The sequence below is a fragment of the Oncorhynchus mykiss genome, chromosome 29 (assembly GCF_057628025.1).
Source record: "Oncorhynchus mykiss isolate SJ-2025 chromosome 29, ASM5762802v1, whole genome shotgun sequence".
Taxonomy (NCBI): domain Eukaryota; kingdom Metazoa; phylum Chordata; class Actinopteri; order Salmoniformes; family Salmonidae; genus Oncorhynchus; species Oncorhynchus mykiss.
The window spans coordinates 27929675-27957057 of record NC_143050.1 but is presented as its reverse complement, the minus strand read 5'-3'; the positions used below and the strand labels follow the sequence as shown (position 1 = coordinate 27957057).

Genomic DNA, 27383 nt, shown 5'->3' with positions numbered 1-27383 from the left:
CAAGCTGTTTGCTAAACTGAACTTAACATTCAGACAGAAAAGATAGCATTGTGTGTTGATAATACGTCAAGAGTGTATGAACTCCAGACAACTCTGTGCTATATTTTTTGTTGTTGTCGCTGCTTACAAAAGGCTGCTTTTTATGATTGGCTACCTGTGGGTTTGTGTAACGAAACAATAGAGTGCCCTAACAGTGTTGTTTGTCATGGAAGGGGAAGGAAGGAAGTGTTCCCCACCAACTATACAGTCGTGCCTCTGCGTGTGTTGTCTTGCATGACCTTGTGTTCAATGCACACCTTTCTGTTCCAGACTGTTGCAGTGCCTTGTGTGCACGAGCACGCGTGTCTTTCAGCGTGGAGGTAAAATGGCCTTTGCGGCATGGAGGTAAAATCCATTCCCTACGTCTCGTAGAGGTTTTCCGCAACGCTCCAAGTTGCTAGCCCTTTCCTGCAGTCAAATGACCTAGTGACCTCATGGGTGGAATGTTATTCATATTTTTCATAATTTCATAATTAATAAACATACTTTCTTTTAAACTGCCGAAATACGTTTTTTCTATGTCAAACGGTTTTGTTATATATCAGTCTTCTGTGATGTATATAAAGTGTAATATTGGGATGCAAACTCAAAATGTAATACATTTCAACTCTATATCTGACGTGGTACAGGCGTCTTTTTTTTTTTAAGCCCATAACCATGTGTGTGAGGTGTATACTGTGGTTTCAAAGTAGATTTGTTTAAGACTATCAAGAAAGTAAGAAGTGAGAAGTGAAGTGACCATGATTTAGCCCACTGCAGTAAAAGGTTAAGGCAGGACAATAAGCTGAATGTTTTCTCGCTCCACGATCACTCTTGTGGCTTCACCTTTCTGTCGGTCGCTGACCTCAAAGGTGAAGCTCGAGTCAAGTGTGCTTTCCTGTCTGTGTGGAAACCTTTTAACCTGTGTTATGGGGCTTTACCTGTTATTATGTGTCTCCTGTTCAGAGTCTATAGGTTTCTATTAGGTTGTGTACACTATGTTTACTGTATACAGCATACTCACTATCAACATACTGAGATGTGCTGGTTTGCTGAGGCGTAATACAGTGAACCCAAACCAGTAGTTGTAACATCTACATTACTACATTATATAAGTGTGCCTGTACTGTATGTGCCTGACTGGACACTACTTGCAATTCCAGCTATGTGTGTGTGCCAAAGGTTCACCAGAGGAGAAGCTTTGACTCCCATATGTGTTTGATTACAACCAGATGCTTAGTGTTTTCTGTATGACCTCTGGGGAAGGATCTTCTATTGGTTGATACCTGAAACACAGATATGCACTGAAAGCTCACAGTTAGACTCTCTCTTCTTCTCCACAGACTAGGGAGAGATAGCACTTCTCACTTGTTGCTGTTATCAATCACAGGATGTATAATACCATAGGCAGCACTGTCACAGAGAGAGAGAGAGAAAAGCGAGAGAGACGAATGAAGAGAAAAGCGAGGTAATGGAGGTTAGAGGAAGGTCCTCTCCGTGACTGTGTTCATTAAGAGATGAGAGAGCAAAGGGTCAGTAAACAAGGTGCATGAAAAAGTTCTGTTTTTATTACTTGTGGAAAAAATTGATTTGGAGGAAACTGGTTGTTTGCACATGTTGTGAGTGATTTATGCTCCCTCGATGTATGAGGGATAAAGTGTCACTAGCCCTCTCACTTCCGCTCCTTGGCTCCCAGGCTGCACAGCAACCTGCCCAGGGCCTGCACACACACACCTCATTATCACATCACGCCTGTTATCATTGGACAAAATTATTCTCGCTGACTGTCAACCAGAAAATGTGCCTCTAAAATTGAGCGCCCTTAGTCTGCATCACAGCTCTGGACTGTGTGCATGTGTGTGTGTGTATGTGTTTGCATGTGTGTGTGTGAGGTACTGTGCCATTAGATTAGCTTATAGCAGGAGTTCCTTCACGGTTCAATGGGGTCATCATGGGGGTTATTGATATGTGATGCGTAGGGGGAGTCTAGTGCAGTCTCAGCCATAGTAAAACACTACATGGCCTCCCAGTGATCCTGTTTCAGGTTTAGAAGTGACCCCTGTCAGACTCTCTCTAAGGTTTTGACATTCACAGAGAGTGACTCGTCCTCGGGCCGATGTCGGATTTCTTCTCCTCTGCTTTGGGAGAAGCACATCCTTGACCTCCGGCGGGACTATTTTTAGGCCAGATTATCGACGTGTCAATGTTTATATCTCAGATTACACACACTCTGTCATTATGGACGAGTGGGTTTGTAATTACGAGCTACGTTTTTTCACAGGGGCTGTCTGTGACACACTCGTATGCTATACTGTACAGACAGACAACCACACTTGCATGTACGCATGCACGCACGCACGCACGCACACACTCACACACACACAAACAAACACTCACACAAACAAACAGTACACACACAGTACACACAGTACACACATTTTCCTGCGTGTGTCTGTCCATTTGGCCGGTTCTTCCATCAAACTCCAATGGGACAGATAGTATTCTTTTCTCCAAGTTGGTGAGGGGTGGCGTGGTGCCAGCCAGGACGGCGTGCCAAGCTAGGCCCTCACAGCTTGCTGAACACAGGAGAGAAGCCTAGCCCTGGCAGTGTGGCTCACAGAGCGATCTCCCTTATCCTGCCAAATCTGCTTCTGTGGGTATTGAACACAGCCTTTGTGAGATGTTCATTTTCAGCCTTGTTCTTCATAGACACCCACACTGGATCATAATTTGACGACTCTGTTATTGAGTTGCGTTCAAAAGCAAAATCAATGTCTCTTGTGGGGACTTCAGGGTTTTCAGCCATAACTTCCCTAATATGGATCAATGGCCCCATTGTTTATTGTATTTAAATAAAACCCAAACCACAGAAGGGAAAAGACAGACTGTACACATGACAACAATATTCCACCCAAGCCAGACTGTTTTACCTTTCTGAGAAAATCTATCCTCGGTGTCATTGGTGTTTTCACATCTGATTAAAGATCCCTCTCCCTGGTGCAGTGGGGGTGCCTTTTTACTGCTCATCGATAGATTGAACAAACGTCCTATTTGACAAGGCTGTCTGCTGCCTCGCTCCCCCAGCCCTCTGATAGACAACATAAATGCGTTTTATTCCATCAAATGAAATTGAGAAGATGTCAGATACTGGCTATGCTGCGGTGATTGACCCTGACACAATTTCTCCCCCCTTCTTCTCTCGCTCTTTGTCTTTCTTTCTTTCTTTCTTTCTCTGTTGCTCTCTATTAATCACTCTCTCATTTTCTCTCTCTCTCACACCTGCTTATTCAGTGTCATACTATACAGTATATACATTTTTACAACAGCTCTGGTGAAATTAAAATATGAATCATGTGAATAGAATAATAGTAGTAGCAGTGGATTTATTCACATTTTTTTTTACAAGGCATTAATCAGAACCCTTGTTAGCAGGAAGGCCATAGTACAATACTGTTTAGAGAGCATAGTCATTGAGGTGAACATGTTCAATTATAGCGGGACCAATCCTTGTGTATTATATCCTGGTTATGTCATATTGAGGCCACTCATCTCCTTCATTACAGTAATCCACCACTCAATTACAATTCAACCAACTTTATTGATACTAATTCGTTTTTACGATAATACAAAAATAATTACAGTATTCAAATACAATAATTCAAAGCTCTCTGTCTCTCTCTATGTATTGCAGTTCAATTAAATTCACTTTATTGATACTAATTATGATAACACAAAATAATGACAGTATGCAGAAATAATAATAACACACTCTTTCTCTTTTTCTTCTCCAGGCGGAGCTGACGGGCATCAAATGGCGGTGCTACAGCTTCCGCGGCGGTGGCGAGTACGGACCGGTGATCTCAGCGCCGGCACAGGATGACCCGGTGCTGCGCAGCTTCATACGCTGTGTGCAGGCCAACCTGCTGTGTGTGTGGCGCCGCAAAGTCAAGCCTGACGCCAAGGAGCTGTGGATCTTCTGGTGGGGCGATGAGCCCAACCTCTCCGACGTCATCCATCACGAGCTGGAAGGTGAGCCCGCCGCTGCTGATCGCTGTTGCGCAGTCATACGCTCATCTTCTCCCCCCTTCTTCTGACCTCCCTTGCTCTCCACTTTCTATCCCCCCATCCCTCCAGTAGGCTACCACCACCCTCTGGGTTTGTTGCATGTGGACCTTGAGAGTGACAGTTGAATAGGCATTTTATTAAAAGTGCTCATGCTGTGCTGTGGGGTCAGTGACTTGGGGGAAAAGGGGCTTTATGTTTAGTGATGTGTAGCGTTGTGTGGTCCGTGTTTTACTGTCTTGTGTTGTGTGGCATTGTGCTGGCTCAGGAAAGTCTCTGTAATGAAGCACACAGTAAGACCCTACGTGCGATTTTTTTTGCTGTTGTTTAGATCCTGTATGTGTGTGTGTGTGTGTGTGTGTGTGCATTACCGAGAGATATCTCACCTGAAAGAGTGCCACTGTCAGCACTATCTCCTCTATTTATAGAAACATTTGCAATATCTGGCTGCACGCTTGCAGCAGGGAACTAGCTTATTGACTAAGCCAGGGGAAGAGAAAGATAAGAGGGACAAGAGGAGGAAGTGAAGGATTGGTTTATGGAAAGGTTTTGGTAGTAATGCAGTGAGCGGGAGAAGGGATGAGAGAGGAGGAATGAGTAAAGCAGAGAGAGGGAGAAGGGATGAGAAAGGAGGAATGAGTAAAGCAGAGAGAGGGAGAAGGGATGAGAGAAGAGGAATGAGTAAAGCAGAGAGAGGGAGAAGGGATGAGAGAAGAGAAGAGGAATGAGTAAATCAGAGAGAGGGAGAAGGGATGAGAGAGGAGGAATGAGTAAAGCAGAGAGAGGGAGAAGGGATGAGAGAGGAGGAATGAGTAAATCAGAGAGAGGGAGAAGGGATGAGAGAAGAGGAATGAGTAAAGCAGAGAGAGGGAGAAGAGATGAGAGAAGAGAAGAGGAATGAGTAAAGCAGAGAGAGGGAGTAGGGATGAGAGAAGAGAAGAGGAATGAGTAAATCAGAGAGAGGGAGAAGGGATGAGAGAAGAGGAATGAGTAAAGCAGAGAGAGGGAGAAGGGATGAGAGAAGAGAAGAGGAATGAGTAAAGCAGAGAGAGGGAGAAGGGATGAGAGAGGAGGAATGAGTAAAGCAAAGAGAGGGAGAAGGGATGAGAGAAGAGAAGAGGAATGAGTAAAGCAGAGAGAGGGAGAAGGGATGATAGAGGAGGAATGAGTAAAGCAACGAGAGGGAGAAGGGATGAGAGAGGAGGAATGAGTTAAGCAGAGAGAGGGAGAAGAGATGAGAGAAGAGGAATGAGTAAAGCAGAGAGAGGGAGAAGGGATGAGAGAAGAGAAGAGGAATGAGTAAAGCAGAGAGAGGGAGAAGGGATGAGAGAGGAGGAATGAGTTAAGCAGAGAGAGGGAGAAGGGATGAGAGAGGAGGAATGAGTTAAGCAGAGAGAGGGAGAAGGGATGAGAGAAGAGGAATGAGTAAAGCAGAGAGAGGGAGAAGGGATGATAGAGGAGGAAGAGAACTAGTAGTAAGGAGAAGGGGTGGTCTAGTGGAGAGATAGAGATGAGAAGGCAGGAGCAGCGAGAGCAATCTTCCCGCTTTCTCATCTTCATTTGTTAATGGAAGGTGACACTAATGAGTGGGAATGCTTCTGCATGGGTCAGCGTGGCTGGATCTTGTGCGTGTGTCTTCCCGTCTGTGGTCGGAGACCTACTGTTCATATTGAATGCAGAGATGTGTAACCACCACTGTTTCAATTGTTGTTGTTGGCTGTAGGAAGTGTGAGTCTATTTGAGTCCCAGAGATATTGAACGCTTCAGTAGATCCAAACTTCAGAAATGTGTCCGTCTTTGAAATGTAGTGAAATGCATTATTAATATGTGCAAAATTACAACTATTGATATTTATGAGCATCTGGATTATTAGTAACAATTGTGACCCTCTTGACATGTCAAATTAAACAAAGGGTTTGTTGTTGTAGGAGGATTATTTATGAAAATCAAAAGCAACAGAGGGAGAAACATTCATAGTGTATCTCTCTCTCTCCTGACCTGGAGTTACATAAAACAGTGAAGAGGAGGAGGGGGGCAGCATAGAACAAGTCCACTAATCTAATCTCCCCAGTCATTCCTCGCCACTGGGCCACACTTATCGATTCTCCTCATTGTCCAAAAAAGTGTATGCAGGAGAAAACACTGTGGTGCTGCTGCTGATTGCATAACCTCTGCAAGATTTCACTGCTGCTGATGTTTCTCTACCGCTGCAGAGGCAGTCCGTCAGCACTCAGCAGGGGAAGCTTGGATCCTCTGTGTTCACTCTGCAAAACACTATCGACATGAAGAGTCTGACTAAGGCTGAAGCTGTCATATGGTCGAGAGGGTATTCTACACAAAAGAAGCCCACTTAACTTTCCCACTTTCTCACGTTGTCCCTCCAGAGCACATGAGCCAAATATTAAGCACAATATTTCAGGTTTCCTGTAGTTTCTTCAAACCTGTTGTACAGTTGGCACAGAACATGCTCTCAAAGTGAACAGCCTAAGAGGCCAAAGTCACATCTTCTTTAAATTATTTTTGATTGGTTGTTGGTCTGAGCAGGCTTTAGCAGGCTGGTGTGTATGTGTGTGTTTTATGGCAGAGAACAGGGAGGGAAGGCAGGGCTTCCTGCTTATCAGATAAAGCGTGGGAGAAAAATATGCAGTGTTTTTTTTTCTTCTTCCCAGAGCGTAGGACTGCTATACTGTGGCCTCCATTACCAAGACATCCAGTCCCCTCCCTCACTCGGTCACTCACAAACCAAACATGCTTAACCCCCCCTCACCCCTCCATTCCTTAGAATCCGCTCTGAACTCCCCAAGAGCACGAGGGTTTCCAGACCCTGGGTGCCCCACCATACCCTGTCCCCTCCTCTAACCTCCTATTTTCCCCCTCCAATTATTCCTGCATTTTCCCCTGGCATGTCTCCACACAGGGACCTCTGTGCAGCTGGCCGGGAGCCACAGGGAGCCAAAGGTCGAGGGAGCTGAATAGAGCACAGGACAAAGACCTGGTTACATTGTAATGGGCTGGCTGGGAGACCTCTGTCTCTGGGAGGGAGAGCACCTCAGAACAGGAACACAGAGGCCAGAGATAATGCTTTAGAGGGGGAAAAAACCTGACTAACTGACTCGTGTTTTGATGTGGTTTAGCTAAATATGAGGCGATACGGTGTAGCTAAGGATGATGTTATAGCCTAATTCCTAGGCTGCCTGTTATACGGAATACTTTTTACAGTTCAATATTATGAAATAATTGTATGCAATATTAATTACAGTGATACCATTGCATATGTTTGAGTTTTCATTTTAAACGTGGTAATCAGGTTGATACATTTAATGATAATGTCATTATTTCATAGCTTGTATTTACAGTTTGGAGTATATGGTTTTCAGTAAATATCTAAGTGAAAAAAGAGCTCCAGTAATATAATTTCTCTGTTTAATCCGGATTATGCAATTTGCCAGAATGATTGTCCTCTGACCTAGCCCATGGTCACTGTGTGGTGTGCTGTGAGCTGCCCTTTCCCCCTGAGCACTAAAAATGGATACATACTCATTGTGAGCCAGATGTACTAAGCTTTTACATCACTGCAAAGTTACTGCAAAGGTACCTGAAAAAAATACACTTTCATGCTTTAGCTCTGATATTCAATTGAGCTGTGTAATCTTTGCAGTGGCAGAACATCTCAATAAATCTGGTACCTCAGACAACAGTCCACACATGCTCCATCTGTGTTCAGGTATCAGTGTCTCAGGCGCTCTCTCAGCCCGGCTCTGTATGCCATTGTCATTGGCTCAATGTCGAACCAGTGGAGTGTTTAAACATCATGCCCAATGCATGTGGCTCTGCGATTAGCTTCCCCAGGGTCCTAAGACCTGGTGGAATTGCCCTATATTTTCACTATCTCACTAGTACTGCTTTATGAAAATCTCTTATTTCTTTATTTCTGAGATGACTCTTTTTGTAAGGGTGGTGAGGGGGTAATCTGATCTAGTTCTGGCCGTTTGCTGAGGAGGAGAAGTTATTTATCAGTATGTGCCTGTGCCCTACGGTGTGGGCCGTGTCATGCATGCCTGAGAGGCTGTGACGTGCTGTAAGATGAGTCAATCTGTGTCCACGGATATCCGGTCAACACCTCATGGCAATCGGAATATTTTAACCTACTGTAATGATTACATTTGACTGTGTGGTTATTAGATGGGACTATTGATATTAGTGTTGTCATGACTACCATAACCCAGTTTGCCCCAGAGTCATGTACAGTATATAGAGTTGGGCCAATGCGGATTCTGACTGAACGTTCTGAGAGTGCCACTTTTTCCTCCATAGCCGTTGCTAAGCAATAATTGACACTTCCACCTTGTGCTGTTTATTTCGGATAGTTTTCAAAGCCTATGAAGATGTCCAGTGAAAGCAGATATGCAATGTGCTGACACCACAACACAGTACCGACTTGGAAACAGGATTATTCGTAATGATATGAAATAAAAACATTTGTTCAAGTCACATCCTCATTTGCTTGTTTACAGCGGATCATTTCAAAGGGAATTGTCCGAGGCGATCTCTTATTGTTGCATCCAACGATGTGTATAAATCCTCGATGGCTGATGCTATTTAATGGCTAATGAAGCCACCGGCCGCAATATTGCTACTCCTCAGAAGGAGCAGTCCTCCATAGGAATGAATGGATTTCTACAGTATTTCAATAAAATGTTTCAAGGACAAAATGCCATGTATTTATGTATTTCTTTGATATAGTGGGGACAGTATCATTAGTATCAACAAATGTATGTTCAGTTCACATAATATAATTTAAAAGTATGCATTAAGGTGTCTTAATAAAATATACTAGTTATTTATATAGCTTCCAAAATCAAAAATATATTTTACAATGGAGGAGTACCAGAATGGCTGCACTGTGGCTTCAAAACAGTGCCCCGTCTGTCATCTAGGGCTAATACATGTCATTGGTTACATCACCAACATTTAGAGAAAAAAGGTGCTAACATGGCATCCGTTCTGAAACCTGGCCGAGCTCTCGTAAATTACTCGGGTTTGCCTTATCTGTGACCTAGAACAACTAGGCCCTGCTTTGCCATACCTTCGACTCACATTGTGTATCTGATCCCCTTCACTGGTCCAGGGTCAGATTGGTTCTTTAGCTCATAATGTTTGACAATGCGCTGGTGAGCTACTATGTACATCCACAAAGAAGAAACCATATAAACTGCAACTCTTTTTCTCCTGTGGTAGTCGAGCGAGGGAGCGTTGTAGTAGTTTTCCGTCATTTGTAGCTAGTGTAGTAATACCCACATAGTGAAGTAATACCCACAAGGTCGTGGTTACAACTCCGACCGATGTGGCCCAAAACCGAGAAGCAAGCTTCGAAGTCGGAACAGTTTGTCTGGTTGAAGCGAGCGGATTGGAGTATGGGAACCATGCACATTTCTACTGTATGCGGTGCTCATTTCACCCCAGAGGACTTTGATGGCTTAGTATACCCAATGAATGGCAGGATTCAGAATGAGACTGACTGAAAACAGGTGATGTGCTGAACTTGAATGTGAAGCCCGCAACCTCTATTTCCTACCGACCTACCAGTACGTTGCGAACAGTGGCGTTTAACTTCTTGCGACGAGCAAACCCGTATCCGGGAGCGTAATCATAGCCTCAAATGCATTAGCATAACGCAACGGACATAAATACCCCCTAAACTTTTCCTATTCATGAAAATCGCAGATGAAATGAAATAAACATATTCAAACACAAGCTTAGCCTTCTGTTAACAACACTGTCATCTCAGATTTTCAAAATATGCGTTACAGCCAACGCTAGACAAGCATTTGTGTAAGTTTATCATGGCATAATGCTATGCTAGGCTCTGCTGGCAGCAGGCAACATTTTCACAAAAATAAGAAAAGCAACCAAATTAAATAATTTACCTTTGAAGAACTTCGGATGCTTTCACTCAGGAGACTCCCAGTTAGATAGCAAATGTTCCTTTTTTCCAAAACAATTATTTTTGTAGGCGAAAAAGCTCCCGTTTCTTCACCATGCTTGGCTCAAAAATCGACCGAAAAATGCTACAACTATAACGCCAAACTTTTTTCAAGATTAGCTACATAATATCGGCAGAAACACCGCAAACGTTGTTTAGGATCCATCCTCAAGATGTTTTTAACAAATATATTCGATAATATATCCGTCGAGGCAGTTGGTTTCTCATAAGAAGCGATTGGAAAAATGGCTACCTCAGTATTTTACGCAAGGTTTTCTGCGGGAGACACCATGTGACCACATGCCATATATGGTCCCTTACAGCCATTCTTCAAGGGAAATGCCTAAAAAGACGTCACAATGCTGTAGACACCTTGGGGGAAACGTGGAAAACATAAGCTCATTCATAGCTCATTCACAGCCATATAAGGAGTCATTAGAATGAGGCGGTTTCAAAAAATGCGGCACTTCCTGGTTGTTTTTTTATCTGGGTTTCGTCTGTAACATCAGTTCTGTGGCACTCACAGACAATATCTTTGCAGATTTGGAAACGTCAGAGTGTCTTCTTTCCAAAGCTGTCAATTATATGCATAGTCAAGCATCTTTTCGTGACAAAATATCTTGTTTAAAACGGGAACGTTTTTAATCCAAAAATTTAAATAGCGCCCCCTAAATCCAACTGGTTAAGATGAGAAGGGACGCTTTTTTCATGAGTATGATCTTATTTCTATTACAGCATATTGGATGACTGTCATTCATATTCCATTCACCCAGTTCAATGTAACATGGATAGGTTTAGAATGAAAGTTTACAGCGTAGGTGCACACAGGTCGAGAGAAAAATTTGAGGTGACATTCAATATCGCCTTGCACACTCTTGCCTACATCTAGCTGATATAGGGTGTAATCATTAGTCCAACAGTTGCAAACGAGAGTTTCTATTGGACAAATTCAGGTACAGTGCAGTTACAAATTCAGGTACAGTTACATAAGTATTCTGACCCTTTGCTCTGAGACTTGAAATTGAGTTCAGGTGCATCCTGTTTCCATTGATCATCCTTGAGAAGTTTCTACAACTTGTTTAGAGTCCACCTGTGGTAAATTAAATTGATTGGACATGATTTTTAAAGGCACACACCTGTCTATATATGGTCCCACAGTTGACAGTGCATGTCAGAGTAAAAACCAAGCCATGTGGTCGAAGTAATCGTCTGTAGAGCTCCAAGACAGGATTTTGTCGAGGTACAGATTTGGCGTGGGGTACCAAAAACTTTCTGCAGCACTGAAGGTCCCCAAGAACACAGTGGCCTCCATCATTCTTAAATGGAAGATGTTTGGAACCACCAAGACTCTTCCTAGAGCCGGCCGTCAGGCAAAACTGAGCAATCGGGGGAGAAGGGTCTTGGTCAGGGGGGTGACCAAGAACCCAATGGTCACTCTGACAGAGCTCTAGAGTTCCTCTGTGGAGAAGGGAGAACCTTCCAACCATCTCTGCAGCACTCCCCCAATCAGACCTTGGCCAGACTTAAGTCACTCCTCAGTAAAAGGAACATGACAGCCTGCTTGGAGTTTGCCAAAAGGCACCTAAAGACTCTCAGACCATGAGAAACAAGATTGGAAGAGTTCCAGTGTTGTGTTGGATAGTCCTAGCTAGTTAGTTGAGATAGCATCCCGCTGTTTGAGCAGGGTGTTTGATTAGGCTAAACTAGCGAGCTGCATTTGATAGCTAAGTAGGTGAAACAAAGTGAGAAAAAAAACAACCAAAATCTCTCTCTCTTTCTTGCTTCTCCTTCATTTTGGAAGAATCTTTTAATTTCTTCAAAACTCTTCAACTATTGTCTTTCTCTCTCTTTGAATCAACTACTCACCACATTTTATGCACTGCAGTACTAGCTAGATAGCTGTAGCTTATGCTTTCAGTACTAGATTCATTCTCTGGTCATTTGATTGGGTGGTCAACATGTCAGTTCATGCTGCAAGAGCTCTGATAGGTTGGAGGACGTCCTCCGGAAGTTGTCATAATTCACAGTGCAATCCGTTTTGTCACCAAAGCCCCATATACTACCCACCATTGCGACCTGTACGCTCTCGTTGGCTGGCCCTCGCTTCATACTCGTCGCCAAACCCACTGGCTCCCTGTCATCTACAAGACCCTGCTAGGTAAAGGCCCCCCATTATCTCAGCTCGCTGGTCACCATAGCATCTCCCAACTGTAGCACACGCTCCAGCAGGTATATCTCTCTAGTCACCCCCAAAACCAATTCTTTCTTTGGCCGCCTCTCCTTCCAGTTCTCTGCTGCCAATGACTGGAACGAACTACAAAAATCTCTGAAACTGGAAACACTTATCTCCCTCACTAGCTTTAAGCACCAACTGTCAGAGCAGCTCACAGATTACTGCACCTGTACATAGCCCACCTATAATTTAGCCCAAACAACTACCTCTTTCCCAACTGTATTTAATTAATTAATTTATTTTGCTCCTTTGCACCCCATTATCTTTATTTCTACTTTGCACATTCTTCCATTGCAAAACTACCATTCCAGTGTTTTACTTGCTATATTGTATTTACTTTGCCACCATGGCCTTTTTTGCCTTTACCTCCCTTCTCACCTCATTTGCTCACATTGTATATAGACTTGTTTATACTGTATTATTGACTGTATGTTTGTTTTACTCCATGTGTAACTCTGTGTCGTTGTATCTGTCGAACTGCTTTGCTTTATCTTGGCCAGGTCGCAATTGTAAATAAGAACTTGTTCTCAACTTGCCTACCTGGTTAAATAAAGGTAAAATAAATAAATAAAAAAAAAATAATTACTGTGTAAGTCTATGGAAGGGGGTGAGAACCATGGGTCTCCTAGGTTTTGTATTGAAGTCATTGTACCCAGAGGAAGACGGAAGCTAACTGTCCTCTGGCTAGACCATGGTGCTACCCTACATAGTGCTGTTGAGGCTACTGTAGACCTTCATTGCAAAATAGTGTATTTTAAATAAATTTTTATTGACGTGATTATATTTTATCTAAAAATTATCATTTTAAATGTTTTACATAAAAATAAAAATATATCATGGAGGATGGTCCTCCCCTTCCTCCTCTGAGTAAGCTCCACTGATCGCGAGTGTAAGCTGTCATGGAAATTGTTCCGGGAGGAAAGGGGACATTGCGAGTCATAGGATGCAGATGGCCTTATGTATTTCCAAAACTTTAGTTTAGCAGGCTAACAACCTTGCAAGCTGATTTGTAACTTTAAATTCCTAAAGTATTTACTTGTAAGTTGGCTGATGTTATTAAAACCAGTAGTAGTGAGTGCAAATTAGTTATACATTTTAAGTTATTTCTGTTGTAGTGTCACGTTCTGACCTTAGTTCCTTTTTTATGTCTTTGTGTTAGGTTGGTTAGGGCGTGAGTTGGGGTGGGTAGTCTATGTTCTTTTTTCTATGTTGTTATATTTATATGTGTTTTGCCTAGTGTTTTGCCTCAATCAGAGGTGTCGTTCGTTGTCTCTGATTGAGAATCATACTTAGGTAGCCTGTTTTCCCCATTTTGGTTGTGGGTGTTTGTTTTCTGTTGAGTGTATGTCACCTCGCAGAACTGTTTCGTTTCTTCCATTCACTTCGTTATTTTGTTTTGTGTGTTCAGTTAATAAATTAACATGGACACTTACCACGCTGCGATTGGTCCGATATTTCATACTCGTCGTCAGACGACGAAGAGATCTGTTACAATAAGCTGGCTTGCTGGGTCCTCAAATGTTTTTTTTCCAGCATGACTTCTGCATTCTGATCAGTTTAATGTGATAACTTGAAAATACAAAAGTATGGTGTAACTTTGCATTGGGATTTATTTTTGCGTATTATATTGCAAATCCATAAGTTAAATGTGGTTATGTTTATGCTACCTAACCTGTAAGTCATTTAGCCGAAGCTCTTATACAGAGCGACTTAGTACATTCATCGACAGTTAGCGACAGTTAGTACATTCATCTTAAAATAGCTAGGTGCGAGAAGAGGTGCTGTGGGATTATTTAAGATACTCTTTGGAAAGGTAGGGTTTCAGATGTTTTCGGAAGATGGGCAGGGACTTTAATGTCTTAGCTTCAGTAGCAAGCTGGTTCCACCATTGGGGTGCCAGGACAGAGAAGAGCTTTGACTGGGCTAAGCGGGAGCTGCCCTCCCATAGGGGTGGGAGAACCAAGAGACCAGAGTTGGCAGAACGGGGTACTCGGGTGGGGTGTAGGTTTTGAGCATAGCCTGAAGGTAGGGCGGGGCAGTTCCTCTTGCTTCTCCATAGACAAGTACCATGATCTTGTAATGCATGCGAGCTTCGACTGAAAGCCAGTTGAGTGTGCGGAGGAGCGGGTAAACATAGGAGAACTTGGGAAGATTGAACACCAGGCGGGCTGCGGCGTCACAGATATGTTTCTGTGTGAGCTGCAACGCTTTGTGAGTGAGGTAGGGTCGTACTCTACAGATATTGTAGAGCATGAATCTGCAGGAGGGAGTCACTGTTTGCAGAGAATGACAGGGTTTTGTCCAGGGTCGTGCCAAGGTTCTTTGCACTCTGTGAGGGGGACACCGTGGAGTTGTCAACTGTGATGGAGAGGTCTTGTAGCGGGCAGGCCTTCCCCGGGAGGAAGAGCGGCACTGTCTTGTCGAGGTTGAGCTTGAGGTGGTGGGCCGAGATCCAAGTTGAGATATCTGCCAGGCATGCAGGGATGCTTGCCGCCCCCTGGGTGCCAGAGGAGTAGTTGAGTGTCATCCGCATAGCAATGATAGGAGAGACCATGTCAGGATATGATGGAGCGGAGTGATTAGGTGTATAGAGAGAAGAGGAGAGGGCCTAGAACCGAGCCCTGTGGGACAGCAGTAGTAAGAGTACATGGTGCAGACACAGATCCTCTCCACGTCACCTGGTAGGAGCGGCCTGCCAGGTAGGATGCAATCCAAGAGTGTGCAAAGCCTGAGATGCTGAGCCCTGAGAGGAGGATCTGATGGTTCATGGTGTCGAAGGCAGCGGATAGATCTAGGATGATGAGAACAGAGGAGAGAAAGTACGCTCTGGCAGTGTGGAGAGCCTCCGTGACAGAGAGGAAAGCAGTCTCGGTTGAGTGACTCGTCTTGAAGCCTGACTAGTTAGGGTCAAGAAGATCATTCTGAGAGAGATAGTGAGAGAGTTGGTCAGAGACCGCAATCTCAAGTGTTTTGGAAAGAAAATAAATACACGATATCTGTTGTTTTTTATGTGAGAGCTGTTGCGTGTTGGTTTCTTGAGGAGGGGAGCGACTCTAGACATTTTGAAGTCAGAGGGGACGCAGCCAGTGGTCAGGGATGAGTTGATGAGGGAAGTGAGAATGGGAGAAGGACTCCAGATATGGTCTGGAGAAGGAGCGAGGGGATGGGGTTGAATGGGCAGGCTGTTGGGCAGCCGGACCTCACTAGTTGCAGGATTTCATCAAGGGAGATGGGAGAAAGGGGTCAAAGCATAGGGCAGTTCTGTGGGAGTGGGACCAGTGGACTCAATAGGATGAGTGAATGAGGAGCTGATGCCTTCAACCTTCTTTTCAAAGTGGTTGACAAAGTTGAGACGATTAAGGTGGGAGGCGAAGGTGGAAAAGAGTTTTCTAGCAGCAGCTTGAAATTTAGAGTGAAAGAAAGTGGCTTATACAGAGGAAGATAAGGTGGAGAGGAGGAAGTGACAGGATGATAGGTCCACCCACACCACGTCTCACAAAGACACGGCAGTTGGAAACGAAAATCTCAAATTTGGACTCCAGACCAAAGGACAGATTTCCACCGGTCTAATGTCCATTGCTCGTGTTTCTTGGCCCAAGCAAGTCTTCTTCTTATTGGTGTCCTTTAGTAGTGGTTTCAATTCGACCATGAAGGCCTGATTCACACAATCTCCTTTGAACAGTTGATGTTGAGATGTGTCTGTTACTTGAACTCCGTGAAGCATTTATTTGGGCTACAATTTCTGAGGCTGGTACCTCTAATGAACTTATCCTTTGCAGCAGAGGTAACTCAGGGTCTTCCATTCCTGTGGCGGTCCTCATGAGTGCCAGTTTCATCGTAGCACTTGATGGTTTTTGCGATTGCACTTGAAGAAACTTTCAAAGTTCTTGAAATGTTATGTATTGATTGACCTTAATGTCTTAAAGTAATGATGGACTGTCGTTTCTCTTTGCATATTTGAGCTGATCTTGCCATAATATGGACATTTACCAAATAGGTCTATCTTCTGTATACCCCCCTATCTTGTCAGCGAGAAGTGCAGTGGTCTAAGGTACTGCATTTCAGTGCTAGAGGCATTACTACAGACACCCTGGATTGAATCCAGGCTGTATCACAACCGGTTGTAATTGGGAGTCCCATAGGGCGGCGCACAATTGGCGCAGCGTCGTCCGGGTTTGGCCGGTGTAGGCTGACATTGTAAATAAGAATTTGTTCTTAAATGATTTTCCTAGTTAAATAAAAACCCAACTGATTGGCTCAAATGCATTAAGATGGAAAAATGAACTTTTAAGAAGGCACACCTGTTAATTGAAATGCATTCCAGGTGACTACCTTTTGAAGCTGATTGAGAGAATGCAAGAGTGTGCAAAGCTGTCATCAAGGCAAAGGGGGGCTATTTGAAGAATTTCAAATATAAAACATATTTGGATTTGTTTAACACTTTTTTGGTTACTACATGATTGCATTTGTGTTATTTCATAGTTTCGATGTCTTCACTATTATTCTACAATTAGTAAAAAATAAAGAAAAACCCTTGAATGAGTAGATGTTCTAAAACTTTTGACTGGTAGTGTATAAGAGTACAGGACTGCCCCGGTGGAGCACACTTCAGACCTGTATTTTATGCATCTAGGTTTGACTGTGACCTCTCCAGCTCGCTGTTAAATAATTATTAATTTAAGATTGACTTCATGTGTCCCTGGTGGTAATTTCCCCAACAATTAATTTTTGTGGAGTTTCAACACCATGACTTGGAAAGGACCTCCAGGGACACGAGAAGTCAACCTTTTCACAGGTAACAACAAACGGGTGTGATCATTCTACAGTGGTTCCTGCATCGTACACTCAAACCGGTGTGATTAGAATGCTTATTTAGAACGTCCAGTTTCAGGTGACGCAACAGTCAGCATTTAAGTTAGCCACACTTTTCTTTCACAGAAACATTTTATAGGAACGCACACATGTCCAAAGTTATTATTTGTAAGGAAATCAACAAGGATGGCAATGCGAGCGCCACCCAGAAAATGTGCCAATTCGCACCAGACAGTGCAAATGTCTGCGTACTTGATCTGTAGAAACGTTGGTGGAGTGCGTGGGCTCTCCTCAAAGAGGAGAAACTGTCTGCAACTTTGAAATGGGCTACTTCTTTGTGAATCAATGAGGCAGAACACACCTCAATTCAAACTGTTTGAAAATGAAATTTGTTAGAATATAATTTGAAATTGACAAGTTGAAACATAGCCTATAGATAATTAGCAGGCAGCGCGTGTTAACTGTCCTGTTGCGTAACTATCACATTTTGTAAGAGTGAGTCCATTCTGACATCACGTGCATTGAACAACTATCGCTGGGGTGAGACCGTTAGAGATATCTGGAACTCATGTGTGAAAAGGTTAAATTAATAATCTTTATTATCAGCTTGCTGGAGAGGTTCCAACCAACTCAATGCACCATAGTACACATGTCGGTCAGGAGCTCCACCGGGGCAGTCCCGTTAGTTCTCTTATATACTGCTTACACAGACAAGTTATATTTGCATGATTTAGCTTATTCATTATTCTTAATTATTTAATCATTAACATTTGCATGTGACCAACCAATACCTCACAAGGCTTCTCGCCAAACTGAGACCTTGAAACTGAGATATCCCTTTTGTTCTCAAAACAAGGTTCTGGGCGTACTGCCAAATTGCAGATACTAATAGTGAGGATTCCTCCCAGGCACAATCTATCAGTCACTTGCATGAACCCAGTCGATTTGGTTATTAGAAAAGCATAAACATAACATTTCCCAACACAATGGGTTGTTGCCAAGGGGTGGGGAGCGTATGTAAAGCCTACAGGGAGAGGAGTGAACAGGTATAGAAAACACACACACTATCAAGGCAAAAGGCGAGACCCAAATGCAGACACAGGAGGCAGATGGTTGGAATCTTACAATGTATATTAATCCAAAGGGGAAGGCAAGAGAATGGTCGTGGACAGGCAAAAAGGTAAAAACCGGATCAGAGTCCAGGAGGTACAGAGTGGCAGACAGGCTCGTGGTCAAGGCAGGCAGAATGGTCAGGCAGGCGGGTACAAAGTCCAGAAACAGGCAAGGGTCAAAACCGGGAGGACTAGAAAAAGGAAAATGCAAAAAGCAGGAGAACAGGAAAACCGCTGGTTAACTTCGAAACATACAAGACGAACTGGCACAGAGAGACAGGAAACACAGGGATAAATACACTGGGGAAAATAAGCGACACCTGGAGGGGGTGGAGACAATCACAGGGACATGTGAAACAGATCAGGGCGTGACACACACATCGTTTCCAAAGCTACAAAATAGCAAAATGAGATCATCTGCAAACAACTAGGTAAGATACTCAAGTGATAGAGTGGTGTGGAGCCTTCCTCTCTTTCCTTCCTCTAATAACTCAGCAGAACAACTTGGCAGAACCGTCTTTGTTTCGGCGACGAGACCGCCACTGATACGACCGCCGCTGACAGCTGCCTCTGAAAAAACGGGACTGAAGTACTAACACTAATTGCTAATTGCCTAGCAGAGGTGAAGAGCACACCTCTCAGTACTAATTGCTGATTGCCAAGGAGAGGAGAACCCATTCCAATCATGATGGGTTGCACTGTGTTGGAGGCTCTGGCAGACTGCTGAAGGGCACTATGACTTGATGGTTGACTTTGAGCACCAGTCAGTGCTGCTTCTGCTCCTGCACCTGAACAGCATGTGTCCAAGGTGAATGGAGAGGGGGAGAGGAACGCAATGAATCACCTCATCATGTCAGGATCAGGAGCCACATCAGCGTATTCACTCAAGTGTTATGAATATGGAAAGACAATCTCATCACATCATTTAATTTGATGTGGTTATTGATTAGGCCAGTGTTACTTTAACCACATTCTTATGCTCAAATTAAAGTTAATTGTAAATACACTGTAGTAGATACTACACTTTTCATTATCTGACTGAAACACTCATTCCAGGCTAATCCGGTGTATTTTTATTCCACCACCAATTTTCACTGGAAATGAGAGCAAATTGATGAAGCAGCAAATGGAAAGTAGGTCATGAAAGGAGTTAATAAAGAGAGATTTTATCAGTAGGATGAGATGGGGTAATAAAGATCTAAACACAACAAGTGGATCAGACTGACAATCCTGAGAAAATAATCTGTGATAATTAAATCTCTTATAAAGCGAGAGAGGGAATGAACAGAACTGATATGACTGGAGGCTTGTCATTCACAACAACAGCATGGAAACCTGTGCAAGATAGCAGACAGAAACGTTACCTCTGTAAGAGCAGAGAGCTTAGGGGCTATGGCCCTCGGTGGAAAGCTGCCTGCCATGATTTGTGAAGCCATAAGGGATGTGTGTGTGTGTGTGTGTGTGTCTGTAATTGCCAGGAGTTTCTGTGCTGCCAGAGGTTGTAAGGTTCCCAGGTAATTGTTCACTGAAATAAACAATGCCAGATTTGTGTGTGTACTTGAGCCCTGGAGGAAGTCTCACCTCTGCCTCCACCTGTACGGTCTCACTGTGATCACATCATCTCTTGTGTGTAGTCTGTACTGTACCAAGGTCCTTCCCACCACCTGCTCCACTAGCCAGAATGGCATCAGTGCATATGATTATTATGGCTGTATTTATTTGGCTATATTTGTTTGTACTGGCTAGGATTCTATTAGTAGTTTAAAAAAATGTTGCTGCCATCCTGGGTTATGTCTCCCTTGAAAATCCTTAGAAAAATTGTTATTTTATCTCAATTGGGATCACCTGTATTTATAAGGGACAAATAAATAAAAGATAAGGTTTCTGTTACTTTTCATTGTTTAAATATTCACTTAAATCTACTCAGCTACTGTCTCTGATAAAAATGTGAAGTTGTTATAATTATTTTAGATTGACATAATATACAGTATGGAGGGGTCACAACATTGTTGCATGTTGGAATGTACAGATAGGTGTTGCATTGGTGTCTACACTCTTAGAAAAAGGGTTCCAAAAGGGTTCTTCGGCTGTCTCCATAGAATAACCCTTTTTTGGTTTCAGGTAGAACTATTTTGGCTTCCATGTAGAACCTTTTAGGGAAAGGGTTCTACATGGAACCCAATAGTGTCTTACCTGGAACCAAAAAGGGTTATTCAAAGGGTTATCCTATGGGGACACCCAAGAACCCTTTTAGGTTCAAGATAGCACCTTTTTTTCTAAGAGTGTACAGATATAGGATCTTAATTAGATTACTCACTTGTTGCTGAGAATTTTCCTGCACAGCAGGCTTCTAAATATTGTAATGTCCACTTTAAAATGTCAGAACGCCCTAAGGAAAAATGTATCAACCCCTACAAAAAATGCCCATTAATTATAATTCACATAATAATTCACATTTCCTGTTGCTGCTGGATTAAGTTTCCACGTTAGCTAACTCAAATTAAGATCCTACATCTGTATGGACAGAAGGTACATCCCCCAGAGCGTCCCTTATTATTCTCTCTCCATACCTTACTGTTCTGTCCTCCTTTCTCTCCCTCTGTCCTGCTGTCTGAGACATTGCCATTGTTTCAGTGATCTCACTGCCATACATCATGTGCTAAATATAGCTCCCTGAGCGAAAGAAAGAGAGAGCCAATGAATGGAGGGAGGAAGTAAAACACTGGGCTCTTCCCTTTTGACAGTTTTCTCTCTTTCTTCCCCTCAATGTGTTCTTTTGTCTTTCCATCCACAAGTTGCCAGCTAGTTGAATGTTATAGACAGGTGCTGGGAGATGTGACCTAGGCATTATAGAGGTGAAACGCCAGACAGTGTTACTTTCCCCCTCCTAATCTCCTAGTCATAGCGTGCCTCACTTTACCAGCTGTGTGGTAAATATGATCCTACACACATAGCCAAGGTGGGATTTGATACCCCTAAACAAATTACATTCAGTCTAAACACTATTAACAGATCTTGAATGCACATTGAATGTTTAACAGGGAATGGTGTGTGTGCTTTGGCAGAATATCCTGTTCATGTTTCTGACTGGGGCCTGATAAGGTGTGTGTGGGAGAGTGATTTCAGAAAAGTGTTGTTGTGTTGTTAGGAAAGCATTTAGTGAAGGTATGACTAGAGTTGCAAAGGGAGGGTGTATTACTGGACATTTTCTAAGTTTACCAGTAAGCTACCAGAATTTTGGTGTCTTTCAAGGATTTTATTTAATCTATCACAATACATTTTGTGTTCCTTTTGGGTACTTCAGTTTAGGCCAGGTGTCTGTAATTATCTCTGTCCCTCTGTGTGGATTTATCCCATGTCAAACATATAACATAATTAAATAAGATGATTCTAAAATAAAAATAGAATGACAAAGCTTTAAAGCTTTATCCTAAATATAAACCATCAACTTTGTGAATACCATTGGTGTTTAAGCATGAAATATATATATATATATTTTTTACACACTTGTATTTATTTTGCTATGTCAATATGTATTTGTTGTCAATGTTTTGGCATCAAACTGGTGACAGTTGTGAAAAACTTCAATAGTTGGAAGAGTTGAAGAGTTAGTTGAAAATAATGCCATTGTTGATTAGATGCTTTTTTGGCAATTAATTCAGCTATTTTCTCTTGAACCATATTGTTTATATACTACAAACTCATGGACAATACGAACACAGATTTAAAATTGTATACTAAATATGCATTAAAAAAAAAAGTTATTAAAGTATAATTTACCAAAGTTACGATAGATTGCCATTTATTTTCTGTTAAATACCTAAATTACTGAAGATTCCTGTAACTTTGGTAAATTACCGGTAGCTTTTCAAGTCTAGGTATGACTGGAGATGTGAAGAAGGGATTGGAGGTTGGATGTAAGAGATTAGGTCAACAAGGCAACTGTCCAATAGGGGTAAAGAGGGTCAACCCCAGGAAGGGGCTGAACGGGTTGGAGCTACTGCTGCAGAATGGACAGGAAAGAAACATGTTCAGGATGTACAATGTCTTATTGAAAATGACCACTGTTTGGCAAATGTCCATCAGTGGAAGAACTCTTGTAATTCGATCTCAAGTCCTGTTTCAAGAACTTTCTTTTAATAACAATGACATGCACAGTATGGTTAGCTTTGTGCTTTGCTTATGCAGATAAATTAAACTGAAACAAAATGTATGTTTGAGAGAGAGAGAAATGTCTATGTTTTTTCATTGTGAACATCTGTTTTTAGTTCTGTATCTATTCATGATAGATCATTTAATTAGTCATTATACACATGAATGACTGGCATTCTGTTTCACCAGAGTTCCTGCAATTGTTACAGTCTTTACAGTTTAAAACCCCTAGACCTTGGAAATCCTGATTTTAATTAGTCTCCAAAATGATGTCACAATAAAAGCAATACAACTATGGTGATCACTTTAAGGCTGGCATATTCTGCCTTGTTTAAACAACTCCTCAACCCCTTCAGTACCTGTGGACCCCTTTGAATCACCAGTACAGATGTAGTATTTTAATTTGATCCCTCTTTTGTTGCTGAGAATTTTCCTGCACGGCAGGAAATGAAACGTGTAGTGTATTTGCTTTTAAAGTTTGTAATTTCCACTTTGAAATGTCAGACTTGATTTGCTCTAACAAAAAATGCACTGTATCAACCTCATACAAAAAAAATATAATCCACTTAATGATTCAGGATTATTTTCCTGCTGTAGCAAACTGGCTCAAATGAAGATCCTACTCCATTTTGTTCCTCTTCTTGAGCTGAGGGGAGCCCAGCGAGAGACTAGCCCCTTTAATCTGATTTTAATAAAGGCCTGATTAAGTATTGCTCCTCAGACTTTTCTGTGTCAATGAGTTTTACTTGGCATCCATCCACGTGGTCTTCTCTGCCTGCTGATCGTTCCCTCCTCTTTTAGGCTGGCGTTCTTTCATGCTTTCTTTTTCCTCCTCCCTTGTTCTTTGGTTCTCTGTGATGTTGGGGCTTTAAGTGACAGGGTATACTCGGAACAGGGCACCCTCATAACATTTAACAACATGGCCATGTTTGTTCCTGGAGGTTGACTCAAACGGCGGTGACTGTGAGGGGAGCTAAAGAACAGGGATGAATAATACCTTGAGTTTGTGCCTGAATTGTGAACTAGGTCGCTCTGACACATGTCACAATGGGACTTTGAGCGAGCAGTCATGTAGAAAAAATGAACTACGGGTAATTGTCCCCAACAAACAGAACCTGCCCGAGATAATTGAGAGCCCCCTGAAGGAATGCACGCTGCCGAGAGGAGTGAAACTGCTGCCTGCAGCCTCTGACTTTTTACAGTTTGGCCCTGGCTAGTGAAACAATGAGTCACTTTTGGAAAATACCAATTCCATGATAGCAAAAAAAGACTGAGAGGGGGAAGGTGGAGAAGGAGGAGCGAGAGAAGGGGGAGGGAGGTAGGGAGTGAGAGATGGGTATTAAGTGAGCGAGAGTAGGGCGAGAGGGAGGTACAGCGACCGAGAGAGAAAAGAAAAGCAGGGAGTGAAAAGAGCAGGGCAAGTTGAGGAAAAACAGCCTCAGTGCTGTTTATTTGTACGTAAATTTGCGAGTAGGGACTGTGTCTCTGATTTCCTCCCCCATCCTCTCCTCCTCTCGCAGGCTTCACGGGCGTGGTCTGTGACCCCCTTGACCCCGAGCAGTGTGTGTCTGTGTGAGAGACAGAGAGAGCAAGAGAGAAAGAGGGAGAGAGACAGAGAGAGAATGTGTGTGTGTGATGACAAAGTAGAGGGGGAGACTGTTCCCAGCTGCACAGAGGGGGGAGTGTACATTTTCCCTCCACAAGCCTTCGGTTTTGAAAGAAAAGCCACCAACTGAAAGAATGAGGGCTTTGTGTGTGTGTGTGTGTGTGTGCGTGCGTGCGTGCGTGCGTGCGTGCGTGCGTGTGTGTGTGTGTGTGTGCGCGCGTGTGTGTGTGAGAGAGTAAGAGCGAGAGAACGAGGCAAAGGGAGTGCAAGTTGGGAGAGGGGAAAGGCAAGAGGAAAAGAGGGGAAAAATACAGGGAGGAGGGAGGAGAGACGGACATACAGACTGATGGAGGGAGGGAGTGGGAGAGAGCCCACATGGTGTTGTGTAGCTGCTGGTCTACCAGTGTCTGGGTGGAAGTACTAATGTAGGATCTTAATTTGATCACTCTTTTGTTGCTGAGAATTTCCCTGCACCTTAGGAAATGCAAACTTGTAGTGTATTCAAGGTTTTGAAAGGCTTCTAAAGTTTGTCATTTCCACTTTAAAATGTCAGACTTGATTTTCCGTAACTAAACATGTATCAACCTGTACAAAAACATTTTATCCACATAATAATTCACATTTCCTGTTGCTGCAGGATTATTTTCCTGCTGTAGCAAACTGGCTCAAATTAAGATCCTGCATCTGTATTTGTGGTTGGGCCCATGTTTAAAGTACTTGCTGTACTTCAATTTTTTTCTCTCCGTGCTCTGTCTTGGAGAGATTGCCAATCTAGAGAACACTTTCTACATCTATCCAAAATATGCTTAATCTGACAGCAAAGGAACACATTGTGAATGTTTTTGTCATTGTGTTCCCTTTCAGAAATATTACCCATTTATTCTGACAGAACATTTCACAATCAAATAAAACAGACTTCTGAGTGATCTATCCTCCATTTGATGTGTAATTTCAATGAATCAATCGACTGTGGTTCTCACTGTTTCAAAATGCCACAGGTTTTAAATGTTGTAATGTAATGCCCTAATTAGGAATTCAAATTGTAGCTCACAAAAATCTTAATAGAGTCCTAACTTCCAACTTTTGCAGAAATCTCCCATTGACATCAATGTATAATTTGTTACAGAATTATTATTGGACAGTTGCGTGATACGGTATACCATTTTACAAGTCCAGAGTATTGTAAGGCTCTGTATCTATTTTCTTAGTCAACCTTGTGTTCTGTTTCTTTGTGTTCTTGAACGTAGCCCTGTCTTTCATTTTTTCATTTAATTTCACCTGTGTTAGTTACTCACCTGGTCTCATCAGCTCCTTATTTGGTTCAGTTCATTCTGTTTGTGCCTTTGAGGTATTGTTCATTTTGAATCTACTAAGCCTTTTCCTAGCTCGTTTGTGAGAACCAGTTATAGCCTTCAGTCTTAGTTTTGTTTCACCTGCCTGTTTGCCTACTTTTGTATGACCATTGCCTGCCTGTGACCACGATTCCTGAAAACATCTGCTGCAATCTGCGAGTGAATCTACAGCTTTTTCTCCCTGAGTATTCATTACAAGTATATATCAGGTGTTAGAGCGTTGGGCCATTAACTGAAAGGCCAATAGTTTGAATCCCTGAGCTGACAAGGTGACAAACCTGTCAACGTGCCCTTGAGCAAGGCACTTAACCCTAATTGCTCCAGGGTCGGCATTGATAATGGCTGACCCTGGCCATGACCCCACTCTCCGAGGGTGTCTCAGGGGGATATGCAAAAAACACATTTGCAGTTCACACATGCGTATAATACACATTTGTACATGTGGACAAATATTATCACCCACCAAATTATTTATTTTATCATTATGTTCTGTTACTATCATGTTCAGATTTGTGCATATCATCACATTCCTCGTCATACATTACACAGTGCCAGAGCTACACAATCAATGCATTTGTGTATAGTTATTCTAACGATGTCCAAAATCAGGAATTCAGCTTCACTGCATTTCCTGGACTCCTCCTGCCTTTGATCACAGTGCAGTGGTCGGCTGCCAGGTGGAGTGGACGTACTGTATAAGCTCCTCAGCCAGAATGTGCCGTAACAGCTCCACTGATTTCCCCCACAAGTCAATAGTAATGGTTTATCACAAAATAAAAACAGTTATTCTAAGGCAATAATATCACCAGAAACTATTCTACCATATCAGACTAGTCCCTCAAATATACTGCAGTAATTTGTTAATGAATACAGTAATTACGATAAAGTATATAATTTACACCAATGGATACTGAAAGCCGACACACTCATGGCTGAGGTTTTATGCTGTAAGTGAGTAATCAGTGGTGCTCTTTAATGCATTCAAACAATCGCATAAGGGTACTTCATCCGTATCCTTTGTGCATTACACAAACAGTAAACATCTAAAGATGATCTGTTTATGAAAGTGCCTGCATGTCATGCTATTATTATACCAGCTAAATCACTCAGCTGTTCATTTTTACACCTCAGCCACAATGAGCAGCCAGAAATGGGCAAACCCATTTCCCCGGGAAAACAGTGGTAGACAGGCACCACCATTCCTTGCCTGTTGCTGCAGTGCGTTAGTACTGTAGGTGTTTTACAGTACAAGGTTAATGTGAGTGCAGCAGGGAGACCCAGAGGGACCGGTGCTGTCCAGAGAGGTCTATCTGTTGGCTGGTGTTGTCTAAGTAGGCAAGCCCTGGGTCTGGGTCCCGGTCTGGGCTGTGAACATGCTGTGTGTCTGAGTGGATCCTGTCGAGGGGCCAGCTCTCCTCTCCTCCCCTGGTGCTCCGCTCTGCTGGGAATGATTGGGAGTCTTGGCAAGAGGATAGTACAGCACCTCCCCCCTTCTCTGTCTCTCCCTCTTTCTCTCCCTCTCTTTCTCTGTGTTTGTCTCTCTCTGTGTCCCCCTCCCCCCTCTCTCTCTGGACCCCCCCCCCCCCCCCTCTCTATCTCTCTCCTCTCCTCTTGGCTGAGTTCTCTTGTCAAGCTCCTCCCAGCAATAGTGGAGAGAGAGAGACAGGGGGAGCAGGGAATACCTGTGGAATCACTAAGCTTCTCAATGGCTGCCCTGGTGCCCTTGTGCCCTGGATCACACCTCGAGGCCCATTGTGAGGTAATGAAGGAGTGAAGTGGCTCTAGTTTAACAGGAAGGTTAATGTGGAGGGAGAAAGGGCGTTCCATTACATTGGACTGCAGCACATGACGCTGGACTGTGTAGCTTAATGGTGTTTCTTTATTATTTGTTTCATCAAATAAAACTCTAATGATGTTATTTTCACTTTTTTATGACTTTTGTTTCGCCATTTAACATTTGCAATGTTTATTTTCATCTATGTAAAGCACTTGGAGCACCCTTAATGCCCTGTGCTCCCAAAAGCATAACCATTTTGCAAATTGGCTTATATTG

At 42.9% G+C, this 27383-nt stretch overlaps 1 protein-coding gene across 8 annotated transcripts in view; it reads left to right on the top strand.

Annotated features, from left to right (window-relative positions):
• LOC110509342 (mediator of RNA polymerase II transcription subunit 13-like) overlaps positions 1 to 27383 on the top strand; it is a 109528-nt gene that overhangs the window by 9983 nt on the left and 72162 nt on the right. For all 8 annotated transcript variants that reach the window (XM_090226937.1, XM_036967292.2, XM_090226936.1 and 5 more), the window contains exon 2: positions 3810 to 4047. In XM_090226937.1, coding sequence (XP_090083063.1) covers positions 3810 to 4047 — 238 coding nt within the window. The remainder of the gene's footprint in view (positions 1 to 3809; positions 4048 to 27383) is intronic.